The following is a 24,937-nucleotide window of genomic DNA, read 5'->3' as shown; positions in this document are numbered from 1 at the left end:
TTGAACAAATAATAAATATTAAATGTCTCGCTAATAATATAATTGATTTTAATTCAATTTTATTGTTAAAATTATTAATAAATACGGTATTAATTGTTGTTAACGAGTGATTCATTTAAAATCACAAATAACAGCAGAAAAAACTATTATGGAGTGAAACAAATAAGTATTCTTCAGTTCTTGCGTAGTTTAGAACTGATATGAACGGTATTTTATGATCATGATCACGCAAATTATTAAGTAATTAATATTTAAAAAAAATGAATAATAAATAACGAAAATTAAATTGTACTAATTAACGAAAATTCGATATTAAATTTTAATGAATATTCGTTGTAGTCGTTAAAATTTTTTTAACAATTTATTTTTAATTACAATAAAAAATAAAATTACAATCATTGTAACCAATTAGTAAAAATAATTTTAATCCACTGACCTGAAAACAAATTTATTGATATTTTAATAAAAAAACGCGTCATATTTTTCATCTTAAATTATATTATTGTTCTTCTGTACTTAATTCGTAAATTTTATTTATGTGTTTTAAAATTGACGCGAAATTGTGTGCGAGATGTTTAGAAAGCTAAGAGATAATTAACGTGGAATGAAAAATAGATGAAGAAGAAAATGATAATTGTGACTGTGAGATGATAAATCGTAGGATTTAACGAGTTATAATAAGAGAAATCAATTGACTAAACGAACAAACAAATAATTAAAATGAAAAGTCTATAGTATTGCAAAGTCAAGCGCGCAACTTTACGATCTATTTGACCTCACAAGACAAATCGTTAGTTATTTAGGATAGACGATATATAATGTTTTGTACAGCTAGATAATAATACTAAACCAGTAATGGGTTACGTGCAACATTATATAGAAAATAATAATAAAAAAATAATAATAATAAAAATAAAAATGATAATGATAATACTAATAATAATAATAATATAATTACATGCATAAATAATAAAATATTGTAATTTAAAATACTACTAATTTATTATATAAAATAGTAGTACGGAATAATAATTGTACATATTTATTATTATATTATTATATAAATAAATAAAACTAAATGAATAAATAAAAAATATATATGATAATAATGCCTGATGTAATTCGGAGTGAAAAAAAAAAACGGATGAAGAAAGTATAAGAGGTTTTGAATGTTAACTATTGTAGGCAGTATTTATAAATAATTAAATTAAAACAACATTTCACATCGCGAACTCTATACGCAAGAGATATAAATATATATAATATTATTAATTATTATTATCATTATTATTATTATGTGTATGTACGTGTATTACTTATTATCTAAATAAGTCTTTATTATTAACATTTTAAACTCGAATTGTTGAGTCGCGTACGTTAAACGTACTCGCGACACTTGCCGTCATTTCACGGGATATTTCATTGACTAATTAATGGATCTTTTTTTTTTTTTTTAATTGATTAATTATTACCATAAATATTCTCGTGATTTGACTGTTAGTTGCCTTCGCAAATTGAGTTATTTATCCGATAAAACGCGAGATAATTATATGGATAAAATAATATTAATTTTTAAGAATGCGTTTTGATTTTAATTTTTTTTTTTTTTTTTTTTTTAAATGGACTGTACTTATTTTACGTTAAATGTGTTTCTATTATTTAAGAAAGTAAATTAAAAATTATAGTTTATGTGTAATAGGCATGATATTATGGCAATCATTTGTCAATTTGATTATTATTATTATTATTAATAATACTGTAATATAATTAAAAATATATGTTACTATTAGTAATGCGTGATTTAGTTTGACGCAGTTCAATTCGCCGTTCATTATCATTATCAGATTATAATTATAATTATTATATTATTATTATTAAATAATTACTGAAGCATTGACACGTTAATATTTGTAATAAAAAATAAAATAAAAATCTCAATAAGCTATAATTAATTTAATTAACGAGACTATCAAAAGTTGAATTTTTGTAAAATGTAACGATAAAGAAAATAATGAAATTTAATTAAAAATCTTCGGCGTTTGTTTTCGTGCTATGGCTCGAATTTATTTGTAATTTTTTTATTTGTAGAAATAACTGCCGTGGATTTTTTTGTTGAGAATGAAAAAAAAAAATAAATAAATATAGTGACAAGTGCACCGCCGTTATTCACAGGTTGTGCCTGATTATTATTAATTGATAAATTTATTGATTTATTGATTGATTAGTTATAATGATTATTAATATTATGATTATTATTATTATTATAATACTAGATGTCGTGATTTTATTACGATTGACTTAAGACATCTGTCTCAATGTAAAGGAACATATATAGGATAAAAACAAATAATAATTATGGACACTTATATTATTATTAAACATCTCTATAGTCTATTGAATAATAATAATAATGACGACTTATTGAATTATCAATCTCATGTTCACCTTGTTTCATCGTTTTTAAATAGTTAATAAACGTTTTACCAATTTTAATAGACTGTGTTTTTTCTTTAATTTATATTTATCCTTTTCTTTCTTCATATTATTAATTTAATCTACCATTACAATAATTTAGAGTAAAATTTTTTATAAAAATAAATAGAAAAATAAAAATATCTTGATAGATATATTTCTGAATTTTTTTTGCTATTTCAATTCTATCTTACTCTGATTATATACCAATTAAAAAAATTATTTAATAAGACTATTTTAAAATGGAGTAGGGTTAAAGACCCCATTACTGACACTTTCTTTGATTTTGGTACTTATTCAATTAATGAAATCATTAATTTCAATAATGAATATATTATTTCTAATCTTTGAGACCTTTAGATGAAAAAAATTTTTAATTTTTATTCCAAGTAGAACATTTTCTCATTGAAAGAAAAAGTGCCACTAATAGGGGTTAAAGGTGCCACTAATGGGGTCTTTTACTTTATATGTCGGAAAAAATCTATAAATTTAAAATTATTTACTAATAGTCAATGAGAAGAAATTGTTTTAATGTATGTAAATAAACGCATGCATGTCAATTTGAATTTTTTTGGAAGAAACTAATAGCGCTGCTTGCGAATTGCGTCTATGATTGTATTTTCATTAAGGGGGTATTCTGGTTTAGAGATTTGAAAAAATTGATTTTTTTTTTCATATTTTGAAAACTTAACCCTTTAAGAATGTCTTTAGGAGAACTTTGGAAAATTCGAATTATTTTAGGAGAAATGGCTGTTTTGCTAGACTGCGTGAAACTTTATGCGAAACTTTAAACGCGTTTTTGTTGAAACTTTCTTTTTTAACACGATACCCACGATTTCTCAAGTTCTACTAAATCGAATTACTTGAAATTTGGTGTGTCTTCTTTAAAAGTTTCCCTATCGCATAAACTATCATCATCCTCAAATTTCAATATTTACTATTTTTTAAAAATTCGGAAAACTCAAAAAAAGTGGGACAAAAATTAATTTTTTTCAGACAGTTGTGATTTTGTGAAAAAATTTTTTTTCAGCTTTTTTTTAGTTAGTACGATAGTAGCATTACTCTAAATTAATAATCTGTTTTTTTTTTTGACTGCAGTGGATTGATTGCATGCTAGGAGAGCATGCTGGGAGAGTTTGAATCGTGGGTATAATCGTGTGCCAATTTTTTTAAGCCCTCCACTTTATTAGCTACTAACTTTTTGAATTTTTTTTTTCTGTATTCTTGAAATATTAATAAATATCTTATAAAAAAATGAATGGTAAAAATATTGATTGCCTTTTTTTACGACACTTCAGAAATTATCTTCAATTCAAGCTTCTAGGCCAGAATACCCCCTTAATTGATCAACTAACGACACGTTGAGAGAAGAAATCTTGATCAGAAAAATATTAAATTGAAGAAACGTATAAACAATTTAATAAAAAAAAGAAATCATAAAAGGGAATCAATTAAACTTTAGAAAGAAAACTAATATTGAAAGAAAACAAAGACATTAATTGTATATTGTTTTTAATTTTTCCTTTTTTTTTACAAATCACAGAAAATCTCTACTTTGTATTTGTTTCTTTGCATCAATACATTTATTAATTTACTTTTTCTTCTGAACAAAATTCATGAAATAAAATATATATATGCTTACAAGTATATATATTTATATTTCCATTTATTATTATATTTTACTTCACTTTTTTTGTAATATATAATACCTTTGTATTGTTATTTTTTTTTTTTATATTTATTCGAAGCAGTAGCGTTAACACATTTAGAAGTTTTTTCCATTATAGTTATTATTATAATTAATTATTTATTTATAATTATAATTATCTGACTGTTCTATAAAGATCAGGAAATGTTATAACTTAATTAATATCTAAGAAAAAATTTACATCAATGTCTATTATATTTTACAGTACATCAAAAAAGCGAACCATTAATCGCGTGATAGTCATTATAGTTTATTTAATCATAATATTTATATTTATAATTTATAATATAATAATAGTATTTACAGTATAATAGCAACTCTGCGAATTTTGTTCAGTGCATCACATTTAACTACGTTTCAAAACTAATTATTATATTTATTCTAATAAATTCTACGTACACAATAGCTGATTAATATTTACGCTCATAAAATTAATAATTACAATTTAAAATACATACAGTACATACACATATTATCATAATTTGTCAAACTATTTATTATTTTATAATTAACTTTATTTATTTTAAGTGGAAAGTGTTTTTTGTTTACTACTATATTTTTAAATGATTTTTACTTATAATTTCATTCATAAATCGCAAAATATATTGATATTTACAGTAAGCTGGTAAATTTACAGTAAAGTAATAAAAACTTCATGATGTACTGCATTGATATTTATCTATTTATTTATTTATTTATTTATATATTCAATAATATTGGAAGATAATTAATATTTATAATTTATAATTAACTATACAATTAAATTAATTACACAATTAATTCACGTTGACATTAAATAATTAGTTTCTTTCGTCGTTTATATGCGTTGTTAATATTTATGTATTTTTAACTATCGGTTTATCATAATTATAATTAATTGTTATTTTTTTCATTTATTTTATTTTCATTTTTACATAAAGATTTCCCTGAGACTGATTATAACAATTGAAAATTTCAATTTATTTTTTTTTTTTCTGTCAAAATTTACGGCATTGCGATAAATTTATTAAGCTTGAAAACCACTCATACAAATTACACATCACTTAAGATTATCTAAATAAAAAAAAACTACGCATACTCAAACATACTTGTCATTGCAAAAAATCAATAAGTACATAAAAATTTTATTTACTCCGTTATTATATTTTTTTTTTTTTTTTTGTATTTATTAATAACGCACAAGACAACGCGAGCTAAATGTTAAAAAAGTAATTTACCCTAATGTTAATTATATATTAATAATAAAATATTATTACACTGAATAATTTTTAATTGATTGATGCAAGCAATTGAATACGTTATTGCACGTTGTAAATAAATAATCAATGATATTAATTACGAGTTATTAAAATAAAAAGGATAATCATTGATTAATATAATATAACAGATGAAGAAACTACAATAATAAAAATTAAAAAAAAAAAAAATTCAATTCAATTAAAACGAGTATTGTAAAGACAAAAAATAGTTACTTATTGAAAAATTAATTATCTATAATTATTTCATTTCTAATAATTGTGAAATTGCACTTGCCAACTGTTAAATGCCTCGTTGCACCAAAAATAAAATTATATACAATTAAATAAAATTATTTATCAACGTAAATTGTATTCACAAAATAAAATGATAAATAATATGATAATCAGAAATAATAGTAATAATAATTACTGGTAACATTTTATTAATTATAGTTTTGTTTCATTGATAAAATAGTTGTTGGCTTACGTGAGACGTAAATAAAAGGTTTTTTTTTTACTTAAAATGAATTCAATCGTTAAGTAACTTTTTAGTACTTTTATTTGCTAACATTGCCCCGTTTACTTCACTCATTATTAATAATTGATATTCATATTCATTTACAAGATAAATCACGTTATATTTATTTGTAACAAAACCTTTTATAATTTATTTAACGGCTCACGTTTTTCTATATTATCATAACGGCAGTTTATCTCTCTAATAAAAAGCATTAAATTAAAATTATTCAGCTGCCGAGGCAACATATTCATATTTAATTCTATTATAATATTCATTTGTTAATTAAAATTACTCTTAATTATTTAATAAACATTCTAATATAATGTCACAGGTCGCTGCTTTATTCAATTTGAGTTTATTTACTAGTGAATTAATTACTCTCAATCAACGTTTGAATTAAAATTGCACCTTCATATTTTTCTATGCACCATTTGCACTATCAGTCAGTAATAAAAATGAAAAAAAAAGAAATATCCGTAGTAAAAAAATTATTAAAAAAATTTTTTTTACTAACTATTTTGTTTTCTTTTCATTAGTTAATCTTTAAAAAATTCAGATTTATTTTATCACGTGTAAATGAGTAAATAAATGTATTGATTAGACAAAATAAAAGAACAAATATGAACATCAATGATGATTCTATTTCTTCCGTAAACGTTCGCGCTTAATCGCTACTTTGGAAGGAGATTTAATCTCATTTAGTTTTTTACTATCATTATCATTATTGGTAATTGATGTCGATGGTATCTGAAGAGTTGAGGACATATTACTATCGCTATTATTAATATTACTACTTTTTTTGTTATCATTACTATCATTATAGTTACTATTATTATTATTATTAATATTTATATTATTATCATTAACAATAACGTTAGAATTATTACTAGTAAAACTCTTCAGATTGTCCTTTTGTCACCTCAAATTAATAACAACCCTCTCGACATTCAACAGAGATTTAACTTTGTCGTTGTACTTAATAAGTGTTACTTTGGAACCGCGAACATTAATACGCTCACCAGAATTCAACAAATGACAACAGCGTGATTGTTCGAGAAAATCGGATAATTTGAATTCTCTCATAACACTGCGATGAGCAATTGCCGGAGGGCCAGTAGCTTTCGGGTTTATTTGCCTTAATAACGCATCCCGGCTCTTTAATTTTGATGCAGCCATTAGATCCTGCAGCAGTACCCATTTATCGGGATCATTTGCTATAGAAAACAGAACCGGTAAATTAATGTCACTGACTTCCATTTCTATTTCGTCTATTTCGGGCTCTGGTGAGTCCATCGGCGGATCTTCTAATGGATTGTAACCAGTTTCTTCAGGATCTGTGATCATATAAAAAGCAATAATGTATAAATATAAAAGGCACTAACAAATATTTGTTGGACGAAATATAAATAAGCATATAATAGTAAAATTATCAGAAACTTGAACAGGAAAAAATACTCAGTGCTAGATTTTTAAATGTTGCAACGTTTCGTTGTATTTCACAACTTCATCAGGCAAAATTTAAGATTAACACTGTTGTGTATCAAAATAAACTCCGAAAAATTTCATCGTTTTACAATGTATAAATAAAGTCAAACAAGTGGTAACCATATTATTAAGAAACTTAGTCAATCTCCATTCCATTTAAACAAACTAGTCAACAATTTTTAGTTATAAAATTACAATAATTACAAGACAGACAGTAACAGATTGAGCGTAAACCCTTCCTGATGAAGTTGTGAAATATAACAAAACGTTGCAACATTTAAAAATCTAGCACTGAGTATTTTTTCCTGTCCAAGTTCCTGATAATTTTACTATTATATTTAATATCATGGATGGTAACACAAATCAGAATAAATAAGAATAGTTAACTAACCGAACAAGGTTGAAGGGCCGCCAAAACTCCAAGGTTCGGCTGACCGGCCTTGAACATCGTCCAAATGTTGCGCGAGAATAGAATGAGCCTTTTTGTCGGCCAACATTAACGGTGTTTGTCCGGCGTAAGTTGCCAATAATGGGTCAGCACCATATGAAAGTAGTAATCTTACTAGTTCTGTAGCACCATTTTCAGCTGCTTCGTGAAGAGGCCTAATTATCAATAAAAATCGTTTTTATTACATTATAACACATATATATTTATTTTATTATATTAACTACACTGTAAGAAATAGAGAGTGAATTTTTATTTTAACAACTCGGAGAATACCGGAGTGAAGGAATAAGGAATAAATCTGGAGTTTTTGTCATTTTTTTTTTTTTTTGCAATGAAAATAGATTTTTATTTAGTTGAAAAATTTTATATGCTAAATTACTAACAAATGCTACAGAAAATGTATCTCTAGATTATCTTTGTAAATATTAATTATACTTTCATAAGAATTTTGCTTTTTTTTGTAATATTAAACAAAAAGTAAAAAGTAATAAATCATTAACATTACTACGTTTAATTAATAAAAAAGTTTGGCAAATCCAAAAGTACACGACTTATAATGCTCATTCGTTCGATAAATAAAAAAAATAGGTAATGTTCTGAAAATATATTTTTTTTCAGTTTTATTTTTTTTTTAAATATTACTTTTGCAACTTACTATTTTTTTTGTTTGCTACTTTTTTTTTTTTTTTTTTTTTTTTTAAATACTTTTAAATACAATTTCTTTTTTTATTTATTTTTTCATTTCAAGTTTCGCGCGGTGTTTTAAACTTGATCATGGGCACTGAGTGTGGATTTTTTTCATTAATTTTAGTTTTTCGTTAATAACAAATAAACAACATTAAATAAGATTACCATCTCCAATGGAGATCTTCGCAAAGGGAATGCCAAGGTATTTAAAAAAAACAACTGATTGAATTCGTGAATTTTTACGCAAGTTATCGTGTTTTTAACGGAAAATTGAGTTAATTGACACGAATTTTTTTTTAACTATTTTGATGTTTTTTTCTGGTTCTATTATCTTAAATTGATTTTTACCAGTGACAGAATTAATCTCCATTAAATTATCTATCGAATGGTGCGCAAATTAATTAGACTACGTACATTATCAATCGTGTAATTAATTAAATAGTTGCGAAATCGAGGCAAAACAAATTTTCCGATCGTAAAACACGCTTCGCATCATGATTCGTGCAAAATTAAATATTTTAATTTAATAAATTAATTTCTATATGACAATTTTTTAGATTATTTATCAAATAAATTATTATCGAGAATTTATCAAAAAATGCAATTTGAAAAAAAAAATATAATGTTATTTTTTTTAAATATTAAAATTTATTTGTGATATCAAATTAAGATAGAAGATTATATTAATTTTTAGAATCCCCGAGTACGCATTAGTAGTTTTTAAACGAATTATTTTTATTTAATAAAATAAATTTATTAATAATTTAAATAAAATCCTTCTCTGAGAAAATTTCACTCTAAAAAAATTCAATCAATTGCACTCCTCAAATTTTTTACAGTGTACATTAAAACATAAATATCTACCTTATTCCACCATTAGCACTCTCACTAACATTAGCTCCATACGCCAGTAATAATTTAGCGATTTCCAAGTGACCGCGCGAACATGCTTCGTGAAGTGGAGTATATCCTGCATTATCTTTCGGACTAGGAAGGCTATTCAATTTTTCTAAACAATAAGCAGCAACGTCCTACAAAAAAAATATAAAAATTTTTAGTTACTTATAATAGTATTTAAAAATAATTTTTTTTCATAACACAATTAATAATTTAAAACGTACTGTACAACCCAGTCGAGCAGCACGATGCAGAATGGTTTCTCCGACTCCTTTCTTAATAACCCATGTCCTAATTTCGTTTTGAATATCCGCGACACTCTCAGCATTCGGCCTCGATATCGTCGGCTGGAATAATTTAACATTATTAATGATTCATTACATAATTCAACTAAAAATAGAATAAAATAAAATAACTAACTTTTTTACGTTCTTTGGCAGTAGTTTCATCTTTCTTCAAGGGTTTTTTCTTTTTACGTATATAATCAAACCCAGAACGGAATTTTCTTCGACCAGTGCGTAATTTAAGTTTCTTTTTACCCAATATTTCAGTACCGTCATTATTATCATTATCAGGCTCTTGAATATCTTCAGTTTCATCCTCATCCTGTTCATCATCCTCCTCGTCATCATCAGCCGGCGCAACATCTACTTCATCATCTTCTTCTTTCTTAATTTCCTTCTTTATTTTAATACCGCCTCCAGTGGCACTATTATTACTTTTACTATTAGTATTGTTACTATTAGTATTACCACTATCCACTGCTAATTTATTATGTTTACTCTTATTTTTATTAACATTAACATTGCCGACAACATTAACATTAACTTTAGCTTTGTCATCAGCATCTTCATCGTCATCATCTTTATCACTTGATTTATTAAGCAGTGCTCCGCGTCTTTGTTCTAACCGCAAATAACGTTTCGACTTATAAGCAGCATTATTACTTCCAAGTATTCCGGCATTATTTAATCTATTGACAACCTTTTGTTTAAATAATTTACTCTTATTACTACTACTATTACTATTACTATTATCGAGCGTACTTTCTTTAATTTCATCTGTTTGAGAGTCGTCATCTTGAGAAGTATCGCCAGCGTGATTTTGCATGGGCGGAGCAGAAGCTGGCCGATCTTCGCCAAATACCTCTCTAATAGTCGCTTGTTTTTTCATTACCCTAGTTTCAGTTCTCGTACGACTTTTTAGAATAAAAGTCGAAAATTCATTCGGCAGTGCATAATTATTTTTAAAAGTATCGCGAAAATTATTGACAGTCTCTTTTCGAAAGTAACCCAATAAATATGATGAAGATGAGGATGATTCATTAGTCGCATCAATTTGCTTCAATAATTTACTGTTACTATTTTTAGTCGGTGTTTTACCGTTATTGCCCTTTGCTTTAGAATTGCCACTTGAATTATTATCATTAGCCATTGCTCCAGTTACAAGCGGACTAAAGCTAGGAGTTGCCAACAATTCTGGTTCATTACTACCCTTGGGCAATATTTTACTACAGCTTAAACTTTTTTCCAACTTATCTTTGCATTTTTTTCTGCTGTCTTTTTTACTACCGCCAACTTTACGAGCCAGCAAATCAACTATTGAATTTGATTCTGACCTTGTTTGTCGCGTAGTTGTCGATGTTGTTTTAGGTGGGCATGATACGGTTGTGGATGATGTGGCTTCCTCATCATCGACAACTTTGCTACCGCCACTGAGACCTAGACCCAAACCGCTGATACTAAAGCTGTAATTCGAATCAACATCGCTGTCTGCGGCGGTTGCTGCTTGGATTGTTGTTCGTTTACGCAGTAAACAAACATCTGCACTATCCATTGATACCGCAGATAGCGCTGGCGAATCAGGATCCAAATCAGGTAATGACGTTGACAAACGATGAAAACGCGATGGCTTTGACACACTTATTAGCCGTGCAGGCATCCGAAGGGATTTCTTGTAAATAAATACTTCTTCCTCCCAGCCTGGACGAAAATCGCTTCCATCTCCAAACAATGGTTTCGGCTTGGATTTTTGCGATTGATTATTTTTAGATGCTTTTTGTGGTTTTTCCTCCTTTGTCTTGACCTCGCGTGGTCGCAATTTCATACCATCGGGAACTGAAGCAGAAGCACCACTAGCGGAACCTTTTCCAGCACGTTTACGAGGTCTTAATCTCTGTGCTACAGTTGAACCACGACCAAATTCAGTGCTTGCGTCACTCTCTTCTTCCTCTTCCTCGTCATCGTCATCATCCTCCTCCTCGTCTTCTTCTTCTTCCTCCTCTTCATCGGCTTCTGCTTCAGCTTCAACTTTATCTTCTTCTCTCTCTTCTCCCTTGTCACTTGACGACTCACTCGAGCTCGATAATTTTAATTTCATTCTGTTCGCCTGCCTAAATTGACGTCGCATCAAACGCATTTCTTCATAATCATCACTGTCTGATAAATAATTTAACACTCTTCTCGTTCTTGTTCTTACAATCGGCAACTCGACAGTATTATCATCATCCGTATTATTGCCATCTTTTTCATTCACTACCTTCCCTGTTGGTGCTGCTGATACTGTTTTAGACGGAATTTCTTTCTTATCCTTTTTATCTTTTTTAATTTTAACTTCAGATTTTGACTTAGCAACCGTATCCGAAGGATCGATTTTAACAGCAACTGGCTTCACTAACTCAGCATTACCCTTATTTTTCGTTTCACCGTCGTTGTCTTCGTTCTTTAACGTAGTAGTCTTCGTTGTACCCTCGATCTTCATCACGGTCGTTGATGTTGGAGTTTTAGTCGTAGTTGTAGTCATTTTGTTCGTCTGCCTATAGTGACGTCGCATCATACGTATTTCTTCATTATAATCATCACTGTCGTCTGATAAATAATTTAACCTTTTCGTCCTAGTTTTTACAATCGGCAACTCGACAGTACTATCATCATCCGTATTATTGCCATCTTTTTCATTCACTAACTTCCCTGCTGGTGCTGCTGATGTTGTTTTAGACAAAATTTCTTTCTTATCCTTTTTATCTTTCTTAATTTTAACCTCAGATTTTGGCTTAGTAACCGTATCCGAAGGATCGATTTTAACAGAAACTGGCTTTACTGACTCAGCATTACCCTTATTTTTCATTTCACCGTCGTTGTTTTCGTTCTTTAATGCGATAGTCTTCGTTGTACCCTTGGTCGTCATCACAGTCGTTGATGTTGGAGTTTTAGTCGCAGTTGTAATCAATGTTTCATCTTCATTAATCTCTTTTTTTATATCTTCTGGTTTTATTACAATAACTGGTGACGTGGCAGTACTAGAAACTTTACTTTCTTCTTTACTCACACCGATAGTTTTACTATTAGCACCACCGCTCTTACTAGTACTATTTACTATTGCTGTTGGTGATGTTTCTGTCGTTATTGTCGTTATTGTCGAAGGAGTACTTTTACTAACCGAGTTATTTGTTGTACCAGAAGTGTCACCAATTTTCCTCTTTCTTCCACGTTTTTTGACAGTACTAGTATCACTACTATTACCACCACGTAATTGTTCGATAAATTTATCACAGGTTGCCGACCAAAATGGATCTACTTCGCCTACATTGTCATTTTCCTTGAGTTCGATTTTTACGAGATCGACGGATGACGTCATTCCGATACACATAGCATCATCCAGCGAAACTGGTGGTTGTACTTTAGACAACTGTTTACGATCGCGACGCATTTCTTCAAGCGTTTGACGCTCAAGTACAGGCATTTCACCTTCTGAATCGCTCTCGCGAAAATCAAATACCGAAGTTTCACTCGAGCTGCGGAATCCGCTGGCACGTGAAGCGACTGTTGCCGCGGATGCTACTGCTTTAATTGATGCCGGTGTTGTAGCGGCCTGAGCAGCGGGTATCGTCGCAGCTACGGGCATATTATCTTCATCTGATCTCGAAAACAAGCGACGTCGAGGTGGTAAACACGCGGTTTTTTCACACGTTAGTTTTGGGGGACTACCTGCCGATGAAGCTACTGATTGGGGGGTTGACGTTGACGCTACGCGTTCGTAATCTGTAATTATAATTACAATTTATTTAATAATCGATAAACAAGTGTTCATACTAAATATAGTGGAAATAATAAATAAAGTATAATCTTGATAGTCCGCTCAGAGCAGGCATTTAATTATAACATGAGAGTAAACATGTGTTATTGATGCTCACCATTAGGTGTTGTATCTTGAGATAGTAACACCGGTTTTGATGCAAACTGACCAGTTCCAACCTACACAAAAAATAATAATAAATTCATGTGTAAAAAAAAAAATAATTATTTTTATCTTCATCACTTGGAATAAATTTAATCTTCTGATAACAAGCTTTAAGATTTATAATTAATATACTGACCTGCTTCAACTCGGCTTTGGTGCGAATTTTAGCAGCAAGGATAGCTGCAAGGCTATCGTCCTTATCACGGTGAATTTGATTTTCAAGTTCTCTGGGACCCAAAAGTGCCTCTTTACCCGCAGGTAGAGTAGCCGATGAATTAACCCTTGAGGCGTATAAGCTGCGGGGAGTTTCTTGAGTGATCGAGTCTACTGCCCTTGGCACATGGAACTTATAATGCGGTGGCGTATTGCTATTACGCTCGAGTAAGCTCGCCGCTGTAAATGGCGATAGATTGTGTCTACCTATGTTTGTCTTCGGCTCAACTGGGGCCACAACCTGCCATAAAAAATTTATTAATAATAAATTCTTCCATATAAAGTAAATGTGCCAATAGATAAACATGTACCAGTATATGATCACTCCATGTATTTGTATACCTATATTCAAAAATATGGCTCCCCGCCTTTATTAATCCTGCCAAAATTTCTCACAATTATTTACAATTAAGTACAATTATTTCTAAAAGAAAACATTAACATGACCACCTTTTATCATGGTTTTTGTGTGAAAAAATATTGCACAAGAAATTATTGCTGACAATTTTTGTCGCGAGAAATTTTTGCATGAGAAAAAAGATATAGGTATACAATTATAGGTATACAAATACATGGAGTGATCATATACTGGTACATGATCATTTATTGGGGCTTTTACTTTACTTATAGAGGAGAAATTGAGTATTGAGCGGAGATGTTAAGAAATTAATTACTTTTCGGAAACTTAAATACGATAAATTCTCACACTTTATACGGATAAAGAATTTCTTTTGATAAAAATAAACATTCTTGTGACAAGAAATAAATTTGTTATATCTTGATTAGAAAAAGAGATTTGAAAAAATTCAAAATGGCTCAAAGAGATTAAAAAAGATTCAACTTGACAAATATATAAATATACATTTTGCATGGGTTGAATCTCTTTAAATCTTTTTTTTTAATTAGGGTAAATTTTCAATACTTTTATTTTTTAACTGAAGAAATCAAAATTTTTCTCACAGTAACTTTTTTGTTGGAAAAAAATTTTTTAGATTTGGGAAAAAAAAATTTTGGATGGGAATTTTCAAGTTGTTTATCTAAAAAATTTTTACCAACATAAAGTTACTGTGAGAACAATTTCGATTTCTTTAGTTAAAAAAAAAAATATTGTAAATTTATTTCTTGTCACAAGAATGCTCATATATTCTTCAAAAGAAATTTTTTCTTCCAGTGTACTTAAATTTTAATCGAATATAAAACATAAAAATAATAAACCAGAATTCTTATCACACCCGATCTTTTTACTCAAATGAATTTTAATTAATAAACAAACTATTACCTTATTTTGGAAACTCTGTTGACTATGATTAACCAAAATAGGCTGCTGACTATTGAGCTGCTCTTCCCTTTGTTGTTTGTTTTCAAGGCTATTTCTCAACAAACTAAGCACCCGTTTATCAGCGCCTGTGTTGTTGGTGGGTTGATCCAGCGATTGTGATGGTACACTGAGGTAAGGTGATTTCAGACTTTGACGTGGATAACCAGAAGAAGTATAAGCCATTTGACTAGCTGTCGGTTGCCCGGACGACTGAGCGGCGTTAGAATGAGGCGACTTTTCACCCGTATGAGGACCCATTGTATTGATATTATTACTATTACTATTATTATTACTACCACTATTATGATTATTAACATTACTACTACTACTATTGTAGGACATAGTATTTGAATCTCTCGGGAGTTTGGTGGACTCAGTGTACGCCCGTTTATCACAGAAAGCCGTGTGTTTCTTTGGTGGTGCCGGACAAGGATGGTCCCTTTGGTTAAACGAAGACGGCGCCACCAATGTCCCATTTGGCATTGCCCGCGGCAAGGTCATCTCAAATCTTTTTTGTTGCTCGTGCAATATACGTGCCTTTTCTAACTTTTGTTGGAGTTCTTTGTCAATAATTGCCTTCCAGTTTTCCCCACGCGGCTGTTTCGCTTCAGTTGGTCCGGGTTCAGAGCCACTCATCGATATCGGCTCACCAGGACGTTTTACAGGAACTCGATCACGCGTTGCCGATGGATAATTATGATGAGAATGCGGATGATGTTGGTGTTGAGGAATAGCGTGAGGATTCTGATGCTGATGAGGATGTGGATGATGATAAGGAGATTGATGAGGATGTTGTTGTTTATTTCTACTATCCATGTAATACTTATTATCGGACGGCGGATAATCGTGAACCGGAAGTGCTGGTGGCCTGGTTGGATCAACTGCTGGAGTGTACCGACTGAATGACGACGACCGTGAATTGTTTGAAGAGTCACTGTTAATTGGTGAATAAGAGGATGAAGTTAAGGGTCCTTTGTTGTCGTATAATGGAGCACCGGTGGGCAGTAAAGACTTTTTAAAACTCGAAATGTTAGGTAAAGGCGTTGAATTTTGATGCTGAGGTGGCTGCGGTACGTATAACTGCTGATAAGACGAACTACGTCTCAGCGGACTTTCCATCATGTGATTGGACTGTTGACTTAGTTGATGTTGATGATGCTGCTGCTGTTGATGTAGGTGATGATGGCGTTGCAGCGGCGTCGAGTTGAAGTTAGGAAGAAAGTCGACTTTTGGTGCACAAACGGGCATTTGCGGGGTCGACGGCCTGAGACTTGAAGCAACGGGGTTTCTTCTTGAGTCGTACGTGACGTAAGGAGTCGCTCCGGCTGGTTGTACTGCCGGCGGGAGCATGTTATTTCTGCCGACAGTGGTTCTCGAATTATTACTACTACTGCTACTGCTGACTTGTTTATCCGTGGATCCATTGTCAAAGTCATCGCGAGCAGTCGAGTCTGCTGATGTCTTAATAGTCTTGACAGACAAGTCGAGAGGTGATTCTCGCTTGCGCAAAGGTAGTCCGTTTGCTGGAAGCGAGGATGACTGTGCTGTTGATCTTATTCCGCTTACTCCCGATTGACTATTTGTTGGCGGTAATGAGTTGCTGTATGGATAATCTTTGTACGCATAATTATCAGCGGTATTTGTAACTGAGGATGATGATGATGAAGAAGAAGCAGAGTGTTGGTAAGCACCACTGGTTTTAGTTGCTGGATCGGAAGACGGACGTGCGTGTATTGTTGTAATGGCGGACGGCGCTGAAGAACGATCTGGCACACCAATTGATGTTACCGTTGTGCTAGAGTTATTACCATGGTGACTCGGTGCTATGGTTGTCGCTAAATTCCTGTAATTTGATCCACTGTATGAAGTGTTTACACTATTGTTGTTATTATAGCCGGAACTTGTAGTGGTTACAGGATGAATGACATTTGATGACGAATTTAATTGATAGTCTGACGTAGGTATTCCTCGAGGAGAATGTACCGTTGACTGTGATACTGAACTGCTTCCACTGCCGCTACTTATAGTATTACTGTTACTATTATTGTTATTATTATTATTGCTATTACTACTCGGTACAATCATTGGGGCACGTTGTCGTGAAAGAGTTTGAGCTTTACCAACAGCTTCTCGTGAATTTCTATTTGAGTGGTAAGACGATATCGCAGTAATGGGTAAATTGTGCGTGTTGGTATTCCTCTGTGACACTGCTGGCATACGATATGAGCTACTATTACTATTATTGTTGTTATTACCATTATTATTATTATTATTATTATTATTAGTATTATACGATGTAATTTGATTAGCAGCAACAGTAGTATTTCGTTTTGGATCAATAGTGACACCATTGTAAATATCAGCTGATTTACTGGGCGATGTCAGATAAGGAGAGACACCATTTAAATGATTGCTAGTGGAACTAGTCGATGCTGGCGGTAGAGGTGGTGTCGGTTGGTTTAATGTTTGTTGACTGTACGGGTGGTGCGGCTGCGATCGCGGCGCTGATTGGGAATAACTGCCGCTTTGCGAATTCTTTTGGTAGGAATGATACGAAGACTGGTGTTGTTGCTGTTGCTGTTGCTGCTGGTGCTGATGCGGCGAATAAGCGCTGGCAGGATAATTTGCTGAAGGTGGTCGATGATGTTGCTGGGACACGGCAGTAAGTCCATACGGATGAACCGGGGAGCGAGTTGGTAGCGGTGGGGGCGGATAGGTCGGCGAATGAGGCTGGAAATTTCCGGTGTTGTGGGGCGAGGGAGTATGGTGATGAGGAGAAATGGCGTTGTGTGGATTGTGAACAACTGTAACGTGTGGTGATTGCCGCTGGGATGATGGACTGGCGTGATGATTCGATTCGTGAGGTGAAGCCGCCGTCGCTGAATGATAACTTGATGTTGTTGATGACGACGAGGATGAGGAGGCGGATGACGAGGAGGGTGGCAGCATTTGCTGTTGATTTACATTTACCATCGGGGGAAGATGAGCCGACGGGTAAGCATTTGTCGCTCGGGGATACGAATTAGAGGTGATATGGGATGACGTATTCATTCGACTAGGATGTTGGTTTTGCAGATGTTGTTGCTGTTGCTGCTGCTGATGATGATGTGGTGGTACTGATGCCACCGGCAAATGTGGTGATGGTACGTGCCCCGGATGACCGTGCTGCGAGGAAGGAATGTGACTCTGACTGCCGTGTCGTGAACTACAAGGATTTGAAGAGGTCGCTGTTGAGGAATGCGTTACATCTATTTGATGGTGTAACAACGACGGTTGATTGTTTGAGTGTTGAGGCAGTCCTGGACGGTTTGACTGGTCGCGGTTATTGTTTGTTCCTTGATATGCCGGGTAATTAGACGGTTGGTGATGTTGATTTGTATCTAAGTTAGTTTGTGGTTGTTGCTGCTGTGGTTGTTGTTGTTGCTGCTGTTGTTGTAGTTGTTGTGGTTGTGGTTGTTGCTGCTGTGATTGTTGTTGCTGCTGTTGTTGTAGTTGTTGTTGTTGCTGTTGTTGTTGTTGTTGTGGTTGCTGCTGCTGCTGCTGCTGCTGCTGCTGCTGTTGTTGTTGTTGTTGTTGTTGTTGTTGTTGTTGTTGTTGTTGTTGTTGTTGTTGTTGTTGTTGTTGTTGTTGTTGTTGTTGTTGTTGTTGTTGTTGTTGTTGTTGTTGTTGTTGTTGCTGCTGCTGCTGTTGTTGGTGTTGTTGTTGCATTTGAGCCACGGAAGTCGGCGTATAAGTAGCCGTTTGTGGCGATTGATAAATACTGCTCTGCGAAAAAGGAACTGGAGCACTTTTAGTTATGTCTGGATGGTGATAACGAGGGTAGTACTGCGTCCTTTGCGCTGCAGCTGCTGCCGCTGCGGCAGCAACTATCGGGGCGGAAGGTGGACGTTCACCTGGACCAGTGGTGCTTGGCGACTGGTGATGATGATTGGGGTGATAATTCGAGTGTGAATTAAACATCTCGGGGGTCTGATATGAGGAGTTTCTCGACACAGTATTGAGCTGCTGGTAGACGGGCGGCGAGTGTGGTGGGTTTAGCTGCGGCTCGAGTTGGTGCAGCAGCTTAGGGGACGGACTGGCAGCTGTAACGTTTTGGGATTGAGGCCTACTTGGCGGTTGCATTTCCGTTAGACTTTTACTGTTATTGGGAACACCATCGGGTCCCCCGTCGTCGGGCCTCGTGTCTGATACCTCAACACGCGTTGGTTGAGGTGGATAAGGTTCAACAATGGCCCGTAATTCATTTGGATTGTTTGGGGAATTCCAGTACAAATCAGTGTCTCTAGCGTCAGTCGATTTATTCTCGTCGTACCTTGAATCGCTGGAGGGTGTTTTAGAGTGCTGTTGGCTCGTATATCCATTACTCTCGTTATTTTTATCCGATGACGACGACAACGATGATGACGAGGACGAAGATATAGGTGGTACTGTTGTTGTACTTGGCGCGGGCAGTCCCTGAAAGTACTGACGAGCCCCCTCTAACACGTTCGTGAAGCTCACATCCATGTCACGCCGACTCACGGATCTGTAACACAGAAATTAATAAACTAATTGAGTTTAAGTTTGAATAATTTAAATTCTGTAAATGTTTTTAATCCATTTAAAGCGGTAGTAAAACTTAGCCTCTGCATTTCATGCTAGAGGCATATAATTTTTGTATTAAATAATCATTTTTATTAATAAAAAAATATATATTAGAATAATTAATTAGATAAAGCGTTAGAAGGGAGAAATAATTTGAAAGATGATGGGCATTATATTAATGTTTATTAGTTGGCCATAACATGGGTCATGTTGAGAGATAATTTCTGGTGACATGTGGGCATTGTTATGTGCGCTGTAATAAACTAAAGGGAGAGAAGAATAAGAGTGTGTGTATGGATGTGTATATTAGACAAGATCGATCGAGACTTATGTGTAGAACTACCAGAGTATAGATATAGGTATTGGGTCGAGTGGCGGTCGGAATTGTAACACGGGGTGTGCACTGCCGAAAGATAGTTTCTCACGAGACAGACAACTGGTGCCATGGTCGCGTCAGGCAACATTAATCTTCATCCTCTTGTATTTGTCTTGTCGTGTTCACGCAAGCTTCCTCTGTATACTCTAAGTATCACTATCCTTTATTTTCTTTCTCGTTACCCACACAACACACTTGCTATTATACCTTTCGTTCACTCGCTCACGCTATTTTATCCAACTTGCGCATCACACCCCGCTACACCTCACTGGCCTCTTAACCCGCTCTACTCTTTTATTTCACTTTAGGACACACTTTCGGTCACGATTGTTTCGCTTTTATTAGTTGTTACTTTTTAAAATTTTTTGCAGTAAAAAAATAAATAATAATGGTATATATTAATTATAAAAAAAAATTTGTAAGTAGCTATTAAAATTTACTCGAGCAACTTAATATTAGAGTAAAGTTTCTTTAAACAATGTGCTTTGTGTAAGATTAAAGACTATCCAAGTGCATACATATATTATGTATGTGTAGTTACTTTAGCTGTGTGTATAATGTATACGATGTATGTAAAAGAGAAAAGGTAGCTTAAAACGTTAAGTCTTTTTCGGACCTGTTTATTTACGAGCTCATTATCGTCGTAGCATGCATTTTTATAACAAGTGATTATAATATTTTTTTATTTAAAGAATAAAGTTTATGATAATAATCTAAATGACTGCTCAACTCAAGCTCATCCTGTTAACTATACTCGCTTATGAATAATACTTTTGTGTGACTTTCAACCCTCGAGTGTTTGACACGGTTTCACTTGGTTAAACTCGACATAACTTGTTTGTTTTTATTTCATTTAATTTTTTTTCTCTCTTTTTAGTTAACGTTATTCACTTTTATTATATTTTTAAACCTTTTATTTTACTCGCTCTGCTTCCATTTAATTAAACACGAAATAATTTCACAGTTAACAAAACAAAGAGAACAAGCCGCTCAATGGTTCATTTAAATTTTGACAGGTATTTTTTCATCAAAAGATATACTATATAATATATATATATATATATTTATATATATATATATATATATATATATATATATATATATATATATATATATATATATAATACAAATATAATTGCAAATATTCCTAGTTAAACCAACAGTTGTTATTTTATAAAATCTTTTTATTTTAAATAATTGATTTAATTAGTCGCGGATTATCGTTTTATGTATATATATTTGTACTTGAAAGACTTTACTCGTGATAATAAATTAAAAGCTACGAGTTAACTTGTGTAAAAGAAGATAAATTGAAATAAAAAATAAAATAAAGAGACAAGAATACCAGACAAGGAGAAAGAGAAGAAAGAATTGGAGCAAAGAAGACAGGAAAAGAGAAAAGTGTTGGAGAGAAATAAAAATAATACGAAGAAGTTGTCGACAGCTCGATTTATCTTGCGTTTCAATGGCCGACGTATCGAACTGCCAATCGTGTTGCGGTTCATTGAGACGTACATAGTACTATACTCGGAGTTAGTATACATCGCCGTACCGGGATATAGTAGTAACTAGTAGAGCAGACCAGATCAGACCAGGCCAAAGTAGTATGTACGCATATATCTACGGATGCACATATACGCGAGAAAGCTGTCGATATGAACGGAAGTTCGATGATAGAAGGGTGTGAATAGGAAGCGAGAAATCCAGGAGTTATCGGAAAGTCATATAAAAAAGAAGATATATCTTATTTGAGCCGACAACGTTTTTACGCCACTAAATAATTAATTAAGCATTATTTATTGAAACTCGCGATCAACATGAAGACGTTCTGCGAAATAAAAATGTATCGATACCTACTATTCCTAGGAGTCTAAATGAGGCATCATGTAACGTGTAATAGATAGTTTGTATGTACCGTAAAATTTGTATACACACTAGTGAACGGAAGTTAACAATTTAACAGAAAAAAGCTGGACAGTAAATTGTTTGGAAAGCGCATCATTACAACTGAGTAGCCATGCGACATGTAGCATAGCAATGGAGTACAGTCGACTCTGTCTAAAGGTTACAGGATAACATTGTCTAAAGTTGCTCACATATGTGAAAACTTATGTTTTTTCTTGCGCATCCAGAACACGCACCGGTAAAGAACTAGAGTCGACTATAAAGCACACAATCTCGACTCAACGACTCAATAGTGACGACAATTTTGTTTCAAACGACACGACTACAACTACGTTTCTTCGAACGGATACCTCGTGCAAAAATAAACAACTAGAGGTAGATAAAGACCAAAAGAGAGAAGAGATGGGTATTAAAGTAAAACAAAACAGAAATAGAATAAAATGTATTCCTTGCAGTTCGACTTTGAAATCTAGCTTTTTGGTCTGCAGGGAAATCAACTTGAAGAGACACAGACATTAAACCAGATAAAAGAGACAAAAAGATAACGATTTACCTTTATTTGAGTTTTTGTACGTGTTTTATTGGCGAGTTAGAATCAATGTGCATGAATAGAGGTTTTTAATATTACAGTCGTCTATTGTAATAAATGAGCTTGCAAAAAGAGTTGACCTAAGTCGTTAAGAAAATGCCATCAGAGTGTAAGATTTTCGACGAAGACTCTTAATGCTTTGGTTTTGCGGTTGGACTCTTGGTGAAAACGGGTTTGTCTAGACAACTTTGACTATGTTGTCGAGTGAATTGCCGGGATTGCAATAAGACTAATGGGAGTAGTAAAGGATGTCCACGGACACAAGACATGTACTGCTCAGTTGAAACTCCCTGACCCACTCCAACATCAGGTTCTCTGCGGCTGACTGGTTGACTGCCTGATGCTGAGCTCCATACTCAGATATCACCGTGCAAGTACTCTTCTCTCTCTTTCTCTCTCGTTTCTCTCGCCAGATCCGAGACAGTCAAGTTAATTTAAGTGATTTATAAACACCTTATATAGATAAATCGGAATTTTTTCATCACCGAGGCTTATTTATCTTCCATTTACATATGACAGTATTCAAAAATAATAAATCTTTATTTATGCTGATAGATCGTATGGTAATTAAAAGTTATCAGAACTCGAGTTAATTGAAAAATAAGTTACTCTGATTAAATAGTTTGCTTGCAGGAATATTTATTATTAAATAGCAATAAAGAAGTTTAATACGGAGGAATAGGAAGTGAGCTAAGTGTAAGAGAAGTACGTTAATCATCCTCGGTAGATATAAGAGCTGATGAGAATGTAAGATGAAGGTTTCAAAGAAACTTGCTGTATAGTTAGCAAAGAGCGATCTAAATTACACTACATGCTGTACTTATGCCTGTGAAATTCCTAATTTTCTTCTTTACTCTCTTAGAAGCTACTTCTACTGATACTACCACTTCTTACATTACAATTATTTAACTATATATATATATATATATATATATATATATATATATATATATATATATATATATACTACTTCTGTATTCTCGAGACATTCCGGGACGAAGCGCCATGACAACCAGCTCTCGGTCCCGTTTCATTTCTCACACCTCATGATTTATTACTGGCAAAGTCTGCAGTACATTTAAAAACGATAAAATTTTAATAATGTAATGTAATGCATTCATTTAACTGGCCGCAGGACTACAGTCCCCTAGCAGCCAAGACTCAATATTTGTTTTTACAGAGTGTACATTTACAATAAGTAAAGAAAAAGTAATACATAATATAAAAAGCAGTAATATTGATGATCATAAAAATAACATTAATGAGAATGAAAATAATAATTATAATTATGATAATAATATGGTCTCTTTCAGGCCAATTGCAAATTACAAGAGTAAAGAAGAACTCCAAAAGTAAACAAGAACTCAAAAGTAAATAAAAACTCAAAAAAGTAAAGTCAATATAAATTTTCATAGTTTTCAAAATTTTTTAATCATCGATTAACAATCACTGAGTCTTAGAATCACTAGCCTCGATACAGTTCCGCACTAAGCTCTGCTCGTTCAATATCGTGCAGGTAGTTGAAACATTTCATTTGAAACTCCGCCAGGGTCGCCGCAGTGGTGATAGTTGGTGGTAATGAATTCCAGAAATTTGTTCCCAACACCAGGAACGAGTGCTGATAATAATAACAATAAATAGAAAAAAAACAACTGGTAAATAAATTTCAGAGATAGTGATGTATAAAGGAAAAATAAAATGAAGTAAGAGAAAGAGTTTAAGTTTGAAGAGTATTTAAGCTAAAACATTTTATTGTTTTCTTCGGTAGGTATTTCCCAGCAAGTATGGTATTTGGTGTTTTTTAAAAATAATGGTAAAAGACCACTGAGTAAAGTGTTGAGTTAATCGTGGAGAGCTCGATTTTATTCTTAAACCTCTTGTTGTCCGGGATAACGACCCTCTTGAGACGAAACGCGCGCTGGGTGGCAATGGGGTCACGAAAGTGAAGTTTAAGTAATGCTGAAAGAAAGACCCAAAGAAAGAAGGGTGTCGCTGCACATAGGTATATATATTTTTACTTTATACATCCTAGAGGGTGGTAAAAGATGGAAAATAACTCTCGAATATTACTCCGAGTCATTATGTTTGAGAAAAAATAAAAAACATGTCATTTTTCTTGAATTAAGGTAGTACCTCCGCGACAATCCAGATCAAAAATTTTGACTCGCTATCCATGTTATACGTATCGACAGAGCTAAGGTTGTAGGTTAAGATTTTTTAACGTTACTGTACTCGTCACTACTATATTCTCTATACAT

General features: G+C 32.6%; 1 protein-coding gene across 2 annotated transcripts in view; it reads right to left on the bottom strand.

Moving 5' to 3' along the window:
* Window positions 1–6,469: 6,469 nt before the first annotated feature.
* LOC123273775 overlaps window positions 6,470–24,937 on the bottom strand; it is a 167,953-nt gene continuing 149,485 nt past the window's right edge. The window contains exons 4-13 of one of the 2 annotated variants that reach the window (XM_044741252.1): window positions 18,928–19,750; window positions 18,622–18,813; window positions 15,187–17,814; window positions 13,831–14,148; window positions 13,648–13,708; window positions 9,876–13,495; window positions 9,680–9,802; window positions 9,423–9,589; window positions 7,815–8,026; window positions 6,470–7,272 (exon numbers count right to left, since the gene is read on the bottom strand). In XM_044741252.1, the coding sequence (XP_044597187.1) occupies window positions 6,854–7,272; window positions 7,815–8,026; window positions 9,423–9,589; window positions 9,680–9,802; window positions 9,876–13,495; window positions 13,648–13,708; window positions 13,831–14,148; window positions 15,187–17,814; window positions 18,622–18,813; window positions 18,928–19,731 (8,544 nt within the window). In that variant the 5' untranslated portion in view covers window positions 19,732–19,750 and the 3' untranslated portion in view covers window positions 6,470–6,853. The remainder of the gene's footprint in view (window positions 7,273–7,814; window positions 8,027–9,422; window positions 9,590–9,679; window positions 9,803–9,875; window positions 13,496–13,647; window positions 13,709–13,830; window positions 14,149–15,186; window positions 17,815–18,621; window positions 18,814–18,927; window positions 19,751–24,937) is intronic. The other variant, XM_044741255.1, reaches the window with a different exon arrangement.

This window comes from Cotesia glomerata, linkage group LG1 (assembly GCF_020080835.1).
Source record: "Cotesia glomerata isolate CgM1 linkage group LG1, MPM_Cglom_v2.3, whole genome shotgun sequence".
Lineage (NCBI taxonomy): Eukaryota > Metazoa > Arthropoda > Insecta > Hymenoptera > Braconidae > Cotesia > Cotesia glomerata.
Note: the sequence above shows the minus strand (reverse complement) of the source record. Positions and strands in the feature narration are given on the sequence as shown.